The following is a 17795-nucleotide window of genomic DNA, read 5'->3' on the forward strand; positions in this document are numbered from 1 at the left end:
GAGCTTCTTGTGCGTTACTTCCTTGCCTGTTCTCCTGGCCCTTAACTGGACTCGCTCTTAGCTTCAAGCGCTCCTTGGCCCTGTCAACTTCGGTCATGACTTACAAGAACTGCATGTTACGCTTGCCTTTTAGTCTCCTCCTCTATTAAACTGGACGTCTTTTGAGAGCAGGAACTTGGTTTCGATTCATTGTTTGTCCCCCAAATTTTTAGTACATAGTAGGAAGGCCAGTGGATACCTGTGTAAGTGGATTTCATTAGCGTTAATCCCCACTGAAACTGTCCTAGTGTCCTTATGCTCTGTGTTGTAGAATGAACTGCTTTTAATTTTTAACTGTACAAACAATAAAATACCCTTGGATGGGACCCATTGTGCTCTTAGTGAAGTATCTGAAATGTATATACTACTATCCAAACTTTTTACAGAGTCTCTGTGGCCCTTGAAATAGGAAGAGTAGTGTACTTTAATGGGGGTGGTGGGGAGAGTGAATTGTATGCTCAGTGCTGGTCAGGAACTGTTGTGAATGTTTCACACACATTATGACATCAATTCTTATATACCTTAGAGGTTATAAGTGAGGACTCCAGAACCAGACTGCCTGAGTACAAATCTAACCCCTGCTGTGGCTTCCTCATCTGTAAAATGGGGAAAATAACATCTACCTCACCGGATTGCTATAAGGATGAAACAATTTAATGTCTGCAAAGACTGCAGACAATGCCTGGCTTAGGTGATGAGTGTCAATCAACACTTGCTGCTCCTACCATTCCTGCGATCTCTTTTTAGATGTACTGATAGTAAGCAATCTGCCCCTTAGTTGGTTGTTAATAAGTAATAAGGCCTTTTAGGTTTTAAATCAAGCTCCTCATCACCATGGTAGTCTGATGACTGTGAAGATAGTCATTTACATTAAAATGATACAAGTTTTGCCAAATTATGAATTCTGCCTTTTGGAAAGTAGTGTGGCAATATGTACCAAAGGCCATGAAAATGTTCCTGTTCTTTAATCTGGGATTCTGGGCTTTACAAAAAAATCTAACATTGGGAAAATGTGGTGAAAAGAGTTTGTGGCTTGGATGATTAAATAGGGAGACAGAAAAACTAAATATCCAGAAACATCGGGATATTCATTGCAGCAGCATACCATTTCTTTCTGTGAGCCTGAACGATATAGTACCCTCCTGTGAAAGTGATCATGAAGACCAATGATGAAGGAAACACCTGTGGTGTGATATTAGGCAGGAAAATTGCCACAAGATTTTTTTTAAAGAAAGCCATAAACTAGGCTAGTGGGCGGGGAGAAAAAAGGAAGGAGAACTGTAGTTACGTTAGGGCAGAAACTATGGGATTTTTTTCCCCTCTTGTTTTCCTTTTCTCTCTGAATGTTGTGATAATTTTTATAAAGGAAATCTTTTTTTTTTAAATAAAATGCTTCAACATAGATCATGTTCTTATATGAAATAACTTTTGAAATCATTAATGGGGGGAAAAAGAAAGAATGGCCATGAGCTGATTGGAAACCATAGTCAGTGGGAGTACCCTAGCATATTCCCTCAGGGCTATCTAGAGCCTGGCTCTGGTGATGGTCCTGCAGGCAAAGTCAAACAGGTGCAGATTTTTTGGATGAAGCCCTCGGTTTGTTACTCTGGTTTAGCTTTTTTTTTTTTTTTTTTTGACGTGTTTTTTGTTTGTTTGTTTTTTGAGATTTTACTGGGGAAGGAAGGGGAACGGGACTTTATTGGGGAACAGTGTGTACTTCCAGGACTTTTTTCCAAGTCAAGTTGTTGTCCTTTCAGTCTTAGTTGTGGAGGGCGCAGCTCAGCTCCAGGTCCAGTTGCCATTGCTAGTTGCAGGGGGCGCAGCCCACCATCCCTTGCGGGAGTCGAACCGGCAATCTTGTGGTTGAGAGGACGCATTCCAACCAACTGAGCCATCCGGGAGCTCAGCGGCAGCTCAGCTCAAGGTGCCCAGCTCACCTCAAGGTGCCGTGTTCAATCTTAGTTGCAGGGGGCAGAGCCCGCCATCCCTTGCGGGACTCGAGGAATCGAACTGGCAACCTTGTGGTTGAGAGCCCACTGGCCCATGGGGGAATCGAACCGGCAGCCTTCGGAGTTAGGAGCATGGAGCTCTAACCTCCTGAGCCACCGGGCCGGCCATGGTTTAGCTTTTGTACATCAGAAAAGTTAAGGGGAAAAATGCTAATGGCAAAATAGTTTTTTCTAAAACTTCGTGTATTTACACCTTTTCAGAACATTCTTAGGTAAAGAGATACTGTGTTTCCCCCAAAATAAGAGCTAGCTGGACAATCAGCTCTGATGCGTCTTTTGGAGAAAAATTAATATAAGACCTGGTATTATATTATACCCGGTATTAGACTATAGATTAGACTCGGTATTATACTATACTAATATTATATCATACCCGGTCTTATATTAAAATAAGACCGAGCCTTATGTTAATTTTTGCTCCAAAAGACGCATTGGAGCTGATTGTCCAGCTAGATCTTATTTCCGGGGAAACACGGCACCTCTGTGCTTTTGCAGAAGGCATTACAGATGGGCTGTTGCTGGAGAGCAGGGACTGTGCTTTTACCACTATCTCCAGGAGTGTATCTGCAACATACTAGGCAAGTGCACACAACCTGTGAGCACAGCACAGGGGTGTGGTTGTGTCTATGAACTGATGCTCAGAGGAGAGAGAACTCTTGCCTGTGAGTTGTGCCAGCGAAAACTTTCACATGTATTCATTTGAATGTTCATATGATGATTCTAGTACAAGATGCAATATGAGGGTTTTTGTTTGCTTGTTTTGTTTTAATTTGGAAAACATAAACCGTTTTCTGGTTTTTGCATTCTGAGGGACATGAAGACAGAGGTCTTTGTCATCTTCTCTGCGGGTGCCTAAGGAAGTGTGCAGGGTACGTGCCATAGATTAGAACCAGGAGGAAGAGTCCCTGGTAGTTGCCACAGGGTTCTGAGGAAGGCAGCTACTGAACTCCAGGTTGTAAAAATAAATTCAGACTAGGTATCTCTGTGTAAACAAAAGGTTCCTATAAAACAGATATGGGGGTGTGTGTGTATGCACTTTGCACGTGATATTAAAAGGCATATTCAGAATATTCTATTGCAATATAAACTATAGAAAGTAAAACTGTAACAGCACCTTCATGACTACTGAGAATGTAAGGAGGAGATAATGTATTATACGGAATGGTTTATTAAAAAGTTTGACAAACACTGATATAAAGAAAGATTTTTCTCTTAACTTTTTTTCTCTCGTAAGGTATCCAAGTCCACCAATGGGATCTGTATCAGTACCCAACCTGCCTACAGCAGAAGAAAATGTGGAATATGTACGGACTCTGTATGATTTTCCTGGAAATGATGCTGAAGACCTGCCCTTTAAAAAGGGTGAGATCCTGACGATAATAGAGAAGCCTGAAGAACAGTGGTGGAGTGCCCGAAACAAGGACGGCCGGGTTGGGATGATTCCCGTCCCTTATGTTGAAAAGCTTGTGAGATCCTCACCACACGGAAAGCATGGGAATAGGAATTCCAACAGTTATGGGATCCCAGAACCTGCTCATGCATATGCTCAACCTCAGACCACAACTCCTCTACCTGCGATTTCTAATACTCCGGGAGCAGCGATCAACCCTTTACCATCCACACAGAATGGACCTGTCTTTGCAAAAGCAATCCAGAAAAGAGTACCCTGTGCTTATGATAAGACCGCCTTGGCATTGGAGGTAAAAATCTATTAAGGCTGTTTTTTGGGGGTTCTTTGACATTCAGTTTTCATGTTTAGTTTTAGTTCTGTTTCTGCAAAGTAATGACTGTTCATTTAAGGTTATATTCAATGGAATAAGAAAAGTGGGTGATTTTTGAAAGACCCACTGTGAGTGTCCCACATGATTCTTTTGTCTTTTCCTATACCTTGTTTCTCAGCCTGCTTGCTCTCTTTTCTGCTCCCATAGATCTAGTTTCACAGTAACTGGTCTTCTTTCCAGTAAGGAAAGATGATGGTTAAGAAACATCTATGACCTGGAGACGAAGTCAACACAGACACACATAGCTATTTGTACATTTCCATATTCCTAACATGGTGCTCAGTTCAGTTGAGGAGAAATATGAATAAATGTCTTCTCTTCAGCTGGGGAGAGGAGTAATTAAAAAATATATTAGGTGTTATGAAGGATTTTGTAAATTATAATATGAAATAGAACTTGAACATTTTAATCGCCAAGTCATATTCTTCTAACCAAACTTTAACTGCGTTTAAAAAAAAATTCTTGCAAAACTTAGCATATTACCATGGCTATGGAAATACAAAGACGTCCTTAAGATCAGTGTTGATGAGCCTGTTGAGGGTGGTAGTGAAACTCCAATACCAGTTTCTACCAGAAGGTAGAAGTTTGGTGAGACATCTGATTAAGCCCAGAGTGACCATATATGAGCACAAACACCGTGACAGTCTCGGGGAGAAAAAGGACAGGAGAATCTGACAAATAAAGTAGGTTTTAAAACTTCGTATTTTGAGAAGAATGGTCCCATGTATTTTTTAGTGTTACTTTTTACTGAGGTGTAAAATGCCTACAGTGAGGTTGGCCATAAATACTGTATCAGAACATGGGATTTGGTGCCACAGATCCCGGTTCTTTTCATTTATTGATAATGTGTGAACCACAAACTACAATGTGAGTATCATACGATTGCAGTTGAATACTTTCTTAATATTATAAAATTGCATATATGTTAAAGAAACAGATTAAGTCAGTGATTATTCTCTGTTTTTACCCCAAGGTCAAAGCAAGATAGGGTTGGGAGACAGCCTAGGTGCATGGCAGAAGGATGAAGTAATAGAGTCTGTTGCTCCAAAACAGCAAAACTTAGCCCACAAAACAGCCTGTGCACAGATAAAAGTTAGCTATAATTTGTTTGGTGTGTGTTTTTTCATTAGTTATCCTCAGTGTTCTCTGGACCAGGAGTCATATCTCAGCAAACTACACGTGAAGGTTTGTTTCCTTCAGAGTCCATGGTTATTTCTCCCTCCCATGTTGGCTGTAAAGAAAAAGTGGGGCTTGTGGGAAGGACCAGGGTAGGGTCTGGGGAGGACCCAGATGCTTTTAGACTTCCCAGTGGAAGAACAGTGGGTCCTGGCTGGAAGTGGGCCTTCCAGCTTTCCCATCTCCATCCAGACCTGCCCCTGCTCAGGTACACACCTCTGGCCTAGTCCACACCTCAGCATCCGAAAATAACTTGGGGTTTACCGGGCCCTAAATACCTTCCAGTTTGCATAGTGGTTTCTGCCTTCTAAGACATTTTCATATCTGTCATTTCATAGAAGTAGGGAGCTAGGGTTCAGAGTTGGTGTGACTTGCATGTACCAGGGCAGTTGATTGTTGGCACACCACGGTGAGAACCTTGGGGGCCTGAGGCTCCCAGTCAGAATTCTAAGCCCCAGAAAGGAAGTCAGGAATTGGGTTCTTACCTGAGCTGGGGTTTAAAGCTTCACTCCATTTAGGAAACCTGCCTGTTGACCTCTGGCTCTAAGATGTGCGTCTTAGAAAGCCATAATTTCTGTGCATTCCTTGGAATGTGCACAGGGGACTGTAGAGAGGGAGACCAGGTGCTGTGGAGGGGATCACTTAGGCTTGGTGATGGATACATACGTAGTTACCTTAGCGCAGGGCTGTCCAAACTGCGGCCCGCCGGCCAACTGCGGCCCACGACCCACTTTTCATTGGCCCGCAGCAAATTCCAAACATATATTCAGTTTACTTAAATAAACCAGGTGAGGCAATATGTACTTCACCTCCAGTGAGTGGTCCGGCTGTTTGTATATTTTATCGCATATGGCCCTTGGTGAAAAACGTGGAAAAAAGTTTGGACACCCCTGACTTAGAGAGACCGGCATGAGGAGACAGAGGCTGTCTGGTTAATAACGTGTATTTTAAGGTAACCCATATGCTTGGCTGTTATGCAGCTCTCCTAGTCTCTCAGACCCCAGAGAGAGGACTCTGTACCTCTCTGTGACACTAACCTCTGTAGCCTCCTCGTGACACTAACCCAGCCATGTAAGCCTCATCAAAGACAGAGTGTAAGTGGGACCCGAGAAATACACCTTTGCCAAATTACGCTTAATGCTGTTTCTCATTCTGTATATTTAAATGAGACTTTCAGCCATAGCATAAGTAAATATTTCTGTGAATTGTGTTATCTTCTAAAATTTAGTGGCGCCTGTCTGATCTTGTTAAAAACGGCTCTCTTGGGACTGGAGCAATTAGGTTACCAGGAAAAGTATTAAAATTAAAATGAGAAAGGTAAGACAAAAAGTAGGACAAAATGTACAAGTAATTGAAGCCTCGTTATTCCCCTTGATAGTATTAGAGAACGGTGATGGCTTAAGTGAACTTTATTTCTTGAATAATTTCACAAGTTTTTTCATAAAATTTGATTTTTGAAAGAACATTCCTGCAAGTAAAAAGATTTTTAAAACAGACCTGTGTTTAACCATATTCCTCTGTTACTCACCTCTTCTCAAGAAGCAAGTTGATTTGAAAGGAAGCGGTGGGTGTCCCTACTCCTTGAAAACAGAGCTCTCCCATGTCCTTGGTATACTTGGGCTGGAAAGGCTCCTGGGAAGCACGTCACACCCTACAAGAACATTCTCAGACTGAGGGAAGTGATGTAGTCATTTCCAAAAGTAGATAATTGGCCAGAAGAGAATGTTTGGAGCAAGGGTGCTGTTGTCATAAAATACCTGTAGTCAAAGTTGTGTTCTCTGACACAGTGGAGAGGCAAGATGGTTAGGAAAGATCATGGACCCTAATTCAAGTCCCAGCTTTTCCTGGTGTGATCTTGGGCAGGATACTTAAATTCTTTGAGCCTAAAAGGCACCCTGGCTCTAGAGTTGGTGTTAGTTTGTTCATTAATCACCTTCATGCAGCTACCCTGTAAGGGGTGCCTTGTAGGTTTCTGCCATCAAGAAGTTTACCACCCAGGGGAAAGACCAGGGACAGAAACCAGCAGGGTGGGAACTGCTCTGGTAACAGAGTAGGAGGGAGAGTGGAGAGGGGGTAGGAGATGGAGTGTGGGTGGGTATTGGTCTTACAGGGTTCCTGGAGGAGGTAACTCTTGAGCTGAGTTGTGAAGGGTGAATAAAAATTAGCTGGGTGATGTGGGAAGGCGTTTCTAGCAGAGGGAAGAGCTTGTGTAAAAAAGATTAACACCATTGAGGAGCTGTAGGTTGGTGAGAGTGCTGGGTATGTTGGGCAAAAGTGGCAAAAGACAACGCAGGGGGGATGGGCTGTTGCTATATTGTCAAAGGGCTAAGCTGAGATTAAGGATTTTTTTGTGTTACCTTCATTGAGGTATAAAGTAGCCAGTTTCTCACAACTGAAGGGGGTTCCGGAGTTTGCAGGCAATTTACCTTTTTATTGACTGATTTTTAAAATAAATTAGAGCAAATGCTTGTGTCTCCCTCGAGCCATGTTATGCTCACACACTTGTGTTCCAGTATACTTTCCTAACTAGAAAACAAAGGGAAGAAATTTCTTAGCATCCTTAGAATTGTACTTAACTCTGGGTGTACACAGCCATAAGTATTTGCTGTATGAACAGTGGTGTCCGAGTGTCTAAATGGAGCCTCTGCAGAGCATTCCCCTGTGGTATGGGTTACGAAAACAATTGATGACATGAGGTCGGGGTCTGTGGGAATCAAAGTCAGTGGAACAGATACTGTGGAGGAAGAATAACCATTTCTCAGGCTGTAAGTAAAGGCTTAAAGTGAGTTAGGATGGAATTCATACAAATCAAGAAGAAAGGCAGTTTGTAATAATACTTAGATCATTTAGTCTAACCATCTTCCTGATGATTTTAGCTTTCTACAGCATCTAAACCCAGTGGCCTTCAGGTCTCAACTTGGACACCTCCAAAAACATTCACCCCTTCAGCGAAGCTTTGAGTGCTTATTACGTACGTGGCGGGCATTTATACAGTAGTTGGAGTACAACAGTGAACAAAGCATAGTTCTCTGTCCTTGTGGAACTTCTGGGGCGCAGTCTCCTGAGGTGGTTCCTCCCATATTGGGTGACTCAGGTAGGTAAGTTCCTTGAGTTCTAGCTCTTCACCAGGGAGAAACAGACCACTCTGTCCCCTTCCTGCATTTGCCTAGCCCAGTATTTGACTTCATTGTGTTGCCCTACGGTTGTCCCTTGAGGTTTTTGGTTTTTTGGGTTGTTTTTTTGTTTCCTTTTTGGTCTTACACTGTCTGTACAAGTCTCTGAATCTTAAAATCTTAATTATGTCTTCTTAGCATATTGATTCCCACCCTCCTCAGTTCCATAACAGCACAGTCCAGATCTTTGTACTAAGTCCTCTTCTGCAGTCTCTCCTGATCTATGTCTCATCTAAAAAAAGACGGTGAGGTTGTGGTCTGGCGTGACTTGTACTTGGTTGAGTCCATGCTGCCTTCCAAACACCTCATTTCTCATTCTAAATCATCATAAAGCAGTAAATAATTTGCTAATTGCATCCAGAATTTTGTGCAGGTTTGATTTCAAGCTCACCTTTTACATTTTATAGAATTTGCCATCATCCCTGTTTTAACAGAACCAAGAAACCTGATCCTTCGTAGGTCTGCCCGTGTCCTGTGATGTAATTCCATGGCAAGAGACCACTATTGGACTCATTCCTGTTTGCCAGTGTGTTTAGTCAATATTCAGGTGTCTGTCCTTATCAATATAAGAACATCTTTTCATCTTTGGTGCATGTTCTTTTTATGACTCAGAGTTCTTTGTGTGAGCCTAGCAGCATTCTCAAGATACTTACTCTACACTCCCATTGGGGTCATCTGTGATTGTATTGTTCAAATTTCTTCTGGATTATCTTCTCCCCATTTCAAAACTCCTAGTCTTTAGATTACATCTGGTCTCAAAATCTTTTGAATTGGCATCCTTAAGGCCAATGGTACCACTTCCTTCACGACTATCTGGTCTGGAATTCTTAGTTTTCTACTTCAACCAGTTGGTTTTGCGTCATTGGTCAGAATTAAATTTCACATTTGCAGTTTCTGCATCGCTTCTTCTATGTACTTACTGAGATGAAGTTGTCTACAGAGCAAATTTAGGTTTCAGTAGTACCAGCTGTATTTTTTAAATGTCTCAAGGATTCTCCACGAGTTCCTGTAGCTAAGTAACCTGTAGTTTGTACATACGTGCTGTCAGGAGTGTACATGTTCATCACGAAGCATCCAGCTCAGCTCTGGAGACCCGGCCAGAGTCAGAGCCTCCCTAATGTGTCATGGGGCCACTGGCTCCTTCCGGTCACATTCCAGCAGTGATGCCCTTTCTCACAGAGGCTTGTCAGATGGCCACAAGCTCGCATTCGGCTTCTTCATAAGTCTCTCAGGGCATTTCATCAGTACGACAGGCTCCTCCTCCACCCTCTGTTTTTATGTCCTGTCAGTTATCCTTACCAGCACCCAGTCTTAGGAATTTGATTGACTCTACTTCTGCACTGAAAGTGCCTTTTTCCTTAATCATAATACCTGTCAAAAGTAGGACTCTTTAGAAAGTTCTTGTATTTTTCCTTTTTTTATAACGTTTTATTGGGGAAGGAGAACAGGACTGTATTGGGGAACAGTGTGTACTTTCAGGACTTTTTTCCAAGTCAAGTTGTTGTCCTTTCAGTCTTAGTTGTGGAGGGCGCAGCTCAGCTCCAGGTCCAGTTTCCATTGCTAGTTGCAGGGGGTGCAGCCCACGATCCCTTGGGGGAGTCAAACCGGCAACCTTGTGGTTGAGAGGATGAGCTCCAAACAACTGAGCCATCAGGGAGCTCAGCGGCAGCTCAGCTCAGTGTACCGTGTTCAATCTTAGTTGCAGGGGGCGGAGCCCACCATCCCTTGCGGGAATCGAGGAATCGAACTGGCAACCAGTTGAGAGCCCACTGGCCGATGTGGGAATCGAACCAGCAGCCTTCGGAGTTAGGAGCATGGAGCTCTAACTGCCTGAGCCACCGGGCTGGCCCCGCTACTCATGCTTTTGATGTCATCTAAGAATGCATTGCCAAATTCAGAGTCGTGAAGATTTACCCCTGTGTTTTCTTCTGAGAGTCTTAATGATTTTAGCTCTTACATTTAGGTCATTCATCTGTTTTGAGTTAATTTTTGTATATGGTTTGATGTAGGGGTCCAAATCTTTTCTTTTGTATGTAGGGATCCAGTTGCACCAGCACTATTTGTTGAAGAGATTGTTCTTTCCCCATTGAGTGAACTTGGCACAAAAATCAATTGGCCATTGTACACTTAAAAATTGATAGATAGGTTTATTTCTGAACTCTCAATTCTATTCCATTGGTCTATGTGTGTCTGTCTGCATGCCAATACCCGTTGTGACTACTGTGGCTTTGCGTAGTATTGAAGTCAGGAAGTATGAGTCTTCCAACTTTGTTGTTCTTTTTCAAGATTGTTTTGGCTATTCAGGTGCTTTACAATGCCATATGAATTTGAAGACCAGCCTTTCCATTTCTGCAAAAAAATAAAATAAAATAAGGCCGTTAGAAGTTTGATGGGGATTACTTTGAATTTGTAGATCATGTTGGGTAGTGTTGACATCTTGATAATATTAAGTCTTCCTATCCATGAACACAGGATGTCTTTCCATTTATTTATTTAAGTCTTCTTTAATTTCTTTTAGCAATGTTTTGTAATTTTTTGGTTTTACTAGTCTTTCACCTTGGCTAAATTTATTCCCAGTGATTTTATTCTTTTAGATGGTTTTGTGAATGGCAGTGCATTTTTTAAATTTTTTTTTTAGTTTCAGGTGTATAAAGCAACATAATAGACATTTACACCCCTCACACAGTGACAACCCTCCACCCCCTGGAATTGCATTCTTAATTGTTCAATACTGGTGTATAGAAACACAATTGATATTTGTGTGTTGGTCTTGTATGCTGCAACTTTGCTGAATTTTGTTACCTCTAATAGCTTTGTTGTGGAATCTTTAGAATTTTCTATATATAGGATCATGTCATCTGCGTATAGAGATAGTTTTACTTCTTCCTTTCCATAGCGCAATTCTCTTGCATCACACCATACTGGTCTATGATACCTTTAAGCCCTGGCCCATCCTAAAATATAAATCCTTATGTTTTCATAGGAAGTGTTAACCAGTAAGCAGCCCTCTCGAACCAAGTTACTGTCCTGAAAGATAATAGGAATTTCAAGGAAGAGACTAAGTCTTCTGTATTAAAAACGGCATCTGGTTGTAGGTGAGAGTGCATGCGGCTACTTGACTGCGGTTTAGGGCACAGACAAGGACTTAGGGCACAGACAAGGACGGTCCTGGCCCTCGGAAGCCTCCAGCTCCAGTAGCTTTGATTCATACAGGTGCACAAAGAACACAGGCAAAATGTTAACACAGGTGAAGGCCTCAGGCAGCTCCTTGAGGGCAGGGCTGTTTGTCTGCTTTGTTCTCATTGTATCCTTCCAGGGTCTGACCCGTACATATTCAGTACTTGTTGATTTGAATAAACAAGTGAAAGTCACAAATAGCAGGATGAAAACTGCCTGGTGATTGTAGGACATGGGTTTTTGTTTTGTTTTGTTATCTTTTTTGGGTTATGGACCCCTCTGAGAATCTTGTGAAAGCTGTGGTATCTTTCTCCAGAAAAACAACATACATTAACGCATTTACATACAATTCTGCATATACTTTCAGGGTGTTCTTTGATTTCTGAGACCCATTCATGTCACCCAAGTTAAAACTTCTGATTCCAATGTAACTCATTGTGCCCTGGATCTTATTTTTATGTAACCTAAGGGTTTGCATTCTCAAAATGTCAGTGTGGGGAACAGAGGCTGGTTGGGGAAGCATAAAGCTGCTGTGACAACCAGGTCTTGGGCCTTCTAGGGCTTTGACTGCTCTTTGAATCAAATGCTAGAAGTCAGGCAGTAGAATTATTTCCAGAGCTGTTGTGTTCATACTGGGCAAGCAGAGCTATAAGAAACTGTTGGCAGCACGTGTAACTCTTGCCTTCTTGCGTAGTCCTCACTAGGCACAAAGAATGGGGCTGGCCAGTCTTACCAGTGTGTGCTTAATTGTAGGGTTAACGAGTGCGTTCCCCAAGGGCCAAGTGCAGCCCGGCACAAAGACAGTATGTGGCAGTTCTAATAACGGTTAGGATTGTCACAGGGTCACAATCAGTACAGATGAAGCATAAGGTTATGTGTGCTCCTTGATCTGTTGATGAGGGTTAGTCACATCTTCCAGGCTTAGAGTGTTCCTTGAACTGAGTTGATCGATACCAACCACTTCAAGATTGATGTCTCCTCCAAAGCAAGTGCTTCTTTGGGCTCAGTCCTACCGTGAAGCCAAAGGAAGGGCGCTGTACCAGAATCAGAGTGATGAGGGCAGCAGCAAGATGACTGGGAAGAATTTGAGCCAGCCCCGTTCAGTAGAGACGTGGAAGAAGCTGGTCCACAGCCAGGCCTATAATTGTGGGCAGCAGGCAGCGTAACGTCGCCAGGGCACTTTTCTGTGTTGGAGCTCTGGGACTTGTTCCCCATGGGAAGGGCCTGGACTAAGGTAGGAAACAGCAGGAGGTCCCCGAAGTGCTATGTTTGACAAGTGAGAGTTCCTGCAAGGCCAGAATGATGCGTTAAATGGCCAGGGGGCCATCAGTCTCCCAGGCATTCTTTCTTCCTAGGCTGAACCTTGACCTATCTCTGCTTAGTGTGGTTCCCTCAGTCAAAGCAGTAGCTCCTTGTTGATTCAGTACTGTTTTTCTACTACTTGCTGCTTTTTATAAACTGTTTTTATTAACAAATATTCATTGAGCGTCTACCATGTCTGGACAGTGGGTTATTTATTGTCTATCCTACAATGAAGACAGCCGTTCCTTGAGGAGAAGAACTGAGCTGCTCATTTTCCCCACAGATATGCAATAAATTCTATTAAATTGATTAGGTAGAATCCTGTGGAAAGTATTATAAAGACCATCAGAATTACGAGTTAATTGGAAGGCATGAGGTTTGCATGTTCTTTGCAGTTTTTAGTACTCGGTTCACCCTCTTCTTCATCTTTCCATCGTCTTCCTCAGTTGCTTAGTATCCCTCACAGTAGTTTGCAGGCCTGCCCCTCATCTCCTCTTGTTCTAACGTGGCGTCCTTCCCATCCCATCAGTTTTGAAAGGACCCTTGTTAGTTAACAAGGTTGGAAACCCACTTGAATACAGTGTTTCTCCCTGCTGATGCTAATTCTTCGAAAGTGCTTCAGAAGCAGTGACCATCTGGGGACATGAGCGTGGAGATGGGGGTGCTCTTCGGGAATTCCACTCCCGTAACATCTACTGTTTACTTCGTCAGGTGTTCTGGTTAACAATTCCCATGTAGTACTTGCTTTAATTATTGCAGGCACCTTTCAGAGTCAGAAGGAAACCGAAACTTGGACAAAGTGAGCAGTTTGCCACGGCCATGTAGTCGCTAAGAGTGGCAGGACCAGGACCTCAATCAGTCCAGTCCTGCCCAGTGCTTCAGAGTTCATAGCACAAACCACTGCACCTGTGCCACCTTGTACCTGTTTTAAGCAGACAAGAGATAGCATACATCTTGTAGAGCTTAGTTTTTGGTAGGTCTAATGTTCAAGTTGTATTCTAAGTACACAGTATAGAGCCTAGCCCAGTGTTCTGAGCAAAATAAATACCCCATCTATGGTGACAACCACTGGAGGTCATTCCTGCTTTCATTGCACATTGTGCAGCTTTATAAGGTGCTTATTAGGGGGTTTGTGTTATCCTTGGGATTTGTTTGATTTGGGTCAGAGTTGTTTATGTTTCTTCAACTGTAAAAGAAGCGCAGAGGTCCAAGGTTTCTTAGGACCAGCTTGGCGATTCTGGACCGCAGCCTGGAACATGATTTTTTAATATCTTAAGATACAGAGTTGTATAACTGCGTTTCCAGCATATTATGTCCTGGCATCTGTTATATAGCCCAAATCTGGGAAGGAGCTGGGCGAGTTTGAGAAATTGAAAGGAAGCCAGTGTGATTGGAGGGGAGGAAAAGAGGGACACGAAATGAGGTCAGAGATGGGAAGAGTCAGGAGCCAGATCAGGCAGATCCTTGAAGGCGGGAGTTTGGCCGTTGCTCTTGTACGGAGAAAGGTGGTGGGTTTAAAAGGCAGAGCGGTGACCCATTCTGGGTGGTGGTGGTGGTGGTGGTGGTGGCGGCGGCGGCTGCTGCTGCAAGGTCTGTCTTTTACTGTCCTTCGGTGCTTGTGCCTGTCACATCTGTCCTCCTGACCCATGCTCCTCTGCTCGGCCATCTCTGCCCGGCATGTGGGGGACTGCACCCCATAGTTTTCTCTCTTTTCTTTGATTCTGCAGATTTCTCTGGAAAGTAGTTTTTAAGAAACCTGTGACATGGAGTACAAAATGGCGAAGCAAGTTCCCTCCTTCAGAGAGGGATATATCATGTTAGTGTGTATCGGGGGTGGGGAAGTGGACATGGGGGAGCCAAATGGAGTCTCCTTGGGGGGTCTGCCAGAATCCTGGAGCATAAGTAAGGAACCTGACCTGACCTCGCAGAGCCTTGCTTTCCTCCAATACCAATGGGAGGTGCCCACCTAGCAGGGTTATTTTATAGAAGACCACAAAAAGAGGAGTGGGGCAGTGGGGGAATGAGGGAGGTGGGTGAGGTCTCCCATTTCGGGTGCCATAGAGGGTCAGAAGTAGAGAAGTAGACTCAGGCTGTTGACGTGAGCCATCAGGAGTTCCTTGGTGAAACGGTGGTAGCAATAGCCAGAGTGTGGTAGGTAAGATCTGGCTGTAGGAGAGGAGGGTGATTAGGAGTTGGCTGGTTGGGCTGGGGTGGCATAGGTGATGGAAGGGGGATCAGGGCGGGAGAGCTGGGCGGGCAGAGCCAGGTAGTGAGAGGCTGGGGAGAACCAGAGGCGGGAGCATTAACAGGAGGTCAGAATATATTCCTTGCCCCCTGGCTGGAGGGATGAGTGCATCCAAAACATGGGAACGGTTGCCCAGGGCCACGTTTTGGGGAAGGTGAGACTTGTTTTCTTCCACATTTATCAAACATTGGCTAAGGCAGACTAAGATTACAAACTTGCGGCAAAATGTGTGCTCTCTGAGCATCTGGAATCTAGTTGAAGATAGAAATGGCATAGATAAAAGACAAGATTCCGAAGTGTTTTTTTTATAGGACATCAAATGAGTGGGCAAACAAAAACTTCAGTCACAGGGAGAAGCCATTGATGCTGTCATCCTGTCAACCGTATCCATCAGCCCAAAACTGTAGTTTCAGTTTTCTTGTTTTTTTGTGTGTTTTTTTAAGTCTCAGCTCATTCTTGCCTTAGCCTTTTTTCTTTAACATCTTATCATAGCCCGATCTGACGTCTGGGTCTGCGTGCCTGCCTGCAGACTGCCCAGGTGCCCTCGGAACATTGTCCTTTAGTACAGAAGAGGCCCCCTGGGTGTTTGCTTGCCCCACCCCCCTCCTCTTTCCTCACTGGGTCCTGTGCAGGTGTACATCCACACACCCTTACTTGTCCTTGCTTTTTGTATGTTTACTTTAATCCATTAATGATATTTTTTGTGTTTGTAATTAACAGTAAAGAGAAATTACTTTGGAATGATCTCAGTTTTCTATCCATGAGTTTTTATTTCATTATTTTAAAAATAAAGAGGCAGTCTGTTTTCTTAGGTGAAAAGGAAATAAGGAAAGAATATAATCATCAATTGGAGAGAAAATCAGGACAGTGACGCTCCTCGTCTCAATGGCCTCATTGCTCTCCCAGCAACAAGACAGCAGGTTCTGAACTGAAAGGCTTAACGAGGTCAAGACCCTAGAGGAGATGCAGTGCAGAGCTCAGGGGAACCGGGGGGCTGGTCCAGCTGCAGGGGCCCATGGTTTGTACTATCTGAGGAGCTCTTGCCTGCAGCAGGATTCTCGCTGCTCACCTAAGCCTGAATTTTATTTGTGTGTTAAATAAGTTTCATTATTAATGCCTTATGTTTGTACTGAAATAGTCCTTTTTAAAAAATGGGTTGAAATGATTAGATTGGACACGAGTCATGATTCCAGATTTTCCTCAACTTCAGCTTCCAGCTACGTGCTTTCTACAAAGTCTACTATAACTCACGGTTCTCATCACAATAGAGATTTCCTGATATGCAGACCTGAAGAGTGTCTCTACTAGAAACAGAAATGTGATCATAATTAGTTTTCCTGTTTTGCGACTTCTGTACAGTAGGAAAAGGATATACAAATTATGAAAACTAAATCTATGATCTGCTTCAAAGAATATGAATATTTTCATAATTATCAAAACATTTGTGATTATCCCAAATGTTTTTAAGAAAGAAAGACATTTCTCTTTATACTATCTATAAATAAAAACATTGTGACATGGAGAGAGAGGGAGCAATACTTAGACTCCAAGCACTGATCTTAAAATAATCTGTATTTCAGAAGTCTTTAGTATGTCCCAAATATTTTAAAACGTAATTCTTATAGTAAATCAATTTACTCTCTCTCCCAAATTTGTATTTCCTTTTAAGGCAAAGCAAGACAACACGTCTTTTTAGTTGTGATATTTTCCACTGAAGTATTTTACAACTTATTTATTTATTTATTTTTTTAAGGAGGGCGCAACTCACAGTGGCCCATGTGGGGATCGAACCGGCAACCTTGGTGTTATTAGCACCACACTCTAACCAACTGAGCTAACCGGCCACCCCTACAACTTAATTTTTAATACGAGTCTGAAAAATAGAATTCTTGGTTGTTAAGCTTCAGATGTTAATTGTTCAACTTGGGTGTTTCAGTTGAGCCTGTAACATTAACCATGATCATTTAATTTATAAATATATGCAGTTGATTTTTTTACATCTTGTTTTTCTCATATGCATATCTAGTACATTTTATTTTTGTCTTAGAACTTTTCATTTTTTGAAATCTAATTATTAATTACCAGAATAACTCTTTATAAGCCATCTTACAGTTGTTGAATTGGTGGTTCTCCTAAGTAAAGGAGTATGAGTCAGAATTCAGACAGGGAATTTAAAGGGGAAAATTTTTTTTTTAACTGAATTTATACTGTGTTCTAACCAGGGAGCCTCGGGGGATAAAGTTCTTTTTTTTATTGTCGTTTGGTGAATACTCAGAATAAGCTAGTTTCCACAAGACAGAGAAGTTCCATTTGGTAATAGTGCTGTTTTCCGTGGAAATGTAGTGACTGCAGGCTTTTTTCTCAGTAGGTTTGGGGAGTCACAAGTTGTTCTGTATGTGTGGGCTCATGCATCCTAGAGAGCAAGTAGAATGATAAAATTAAATAATGAAGGATGGGACGGTTGGAAACTCACAGCAGCCGGTCTGCATTCACAGAGGGAAGTTACAAAGATAGGACATTAAGGACAGGGGGTGTTTTGGTGAGAGGAGCCTGGGAGAGGAGGGGAGGGGAGGCTGAGTGATCCTAGGTGCCAGTGCCAGGTGGCAAGGACACAGGCAGCCGAGACTGGGAGCGCCTAGCTTTGTACCCCTGCTTCCTGGTGGACCAGCCTGTGACCTTGGGGAGGGCGCCTGCCTCTGGATCTGTTACTGCCGCCTACCTTATAGGAAGTTGGTATACGTTGGGGACAACATGGCTGAAGGAGCCCTGCAGGTGCACATCAATGTGAAAACGACCACCCGGGCACGTCCCTGACTCGCAGTGCCATTGAAGTGGAATCGCAGGCCCATGCAGCACGCTCCACAGGGGCTCATTTCCTTCCCCATGCTATTTG

The 17795-nt window shown here is 43.1% G+C and overlaps 1 protein-coding gene across 1 annotated transcript in view; it reads left to right on the top strand.

Annotated features, from left to right (window-relative positions):
* Positions 1–17795, top strand: part of CRKL (CRK like proto-oncogene, adaptor protein) — a 28807-nt gene that overhangs the window by 6658 nt on the left and 4354 nt on the right. Inside the window, exon 2 of the mRNA XM_081036678.1 lies at positions 3283–3748. Within this exon, the coding sequence (XP_080892804.1) occupies positions 3283–3748 (466 nt within the window). The remainder of the gene's footprint in view (positions 1–3282; positions 3749–17795) is intronic.

Source organism: Rhinolophus hipposideros (assembly GCF_964194185.1).
Source record: "Rhinolophus hipposideros genome assembly, chromosome: 24".
Classification (NCBI taxonomy): domain Eukaryota; kingdom Metazoa; phylum Chordata; class Mammalia; order Chiroptera; family Rhinolophidae; genus Rhinolophus; species Rhinolophus hipposideros.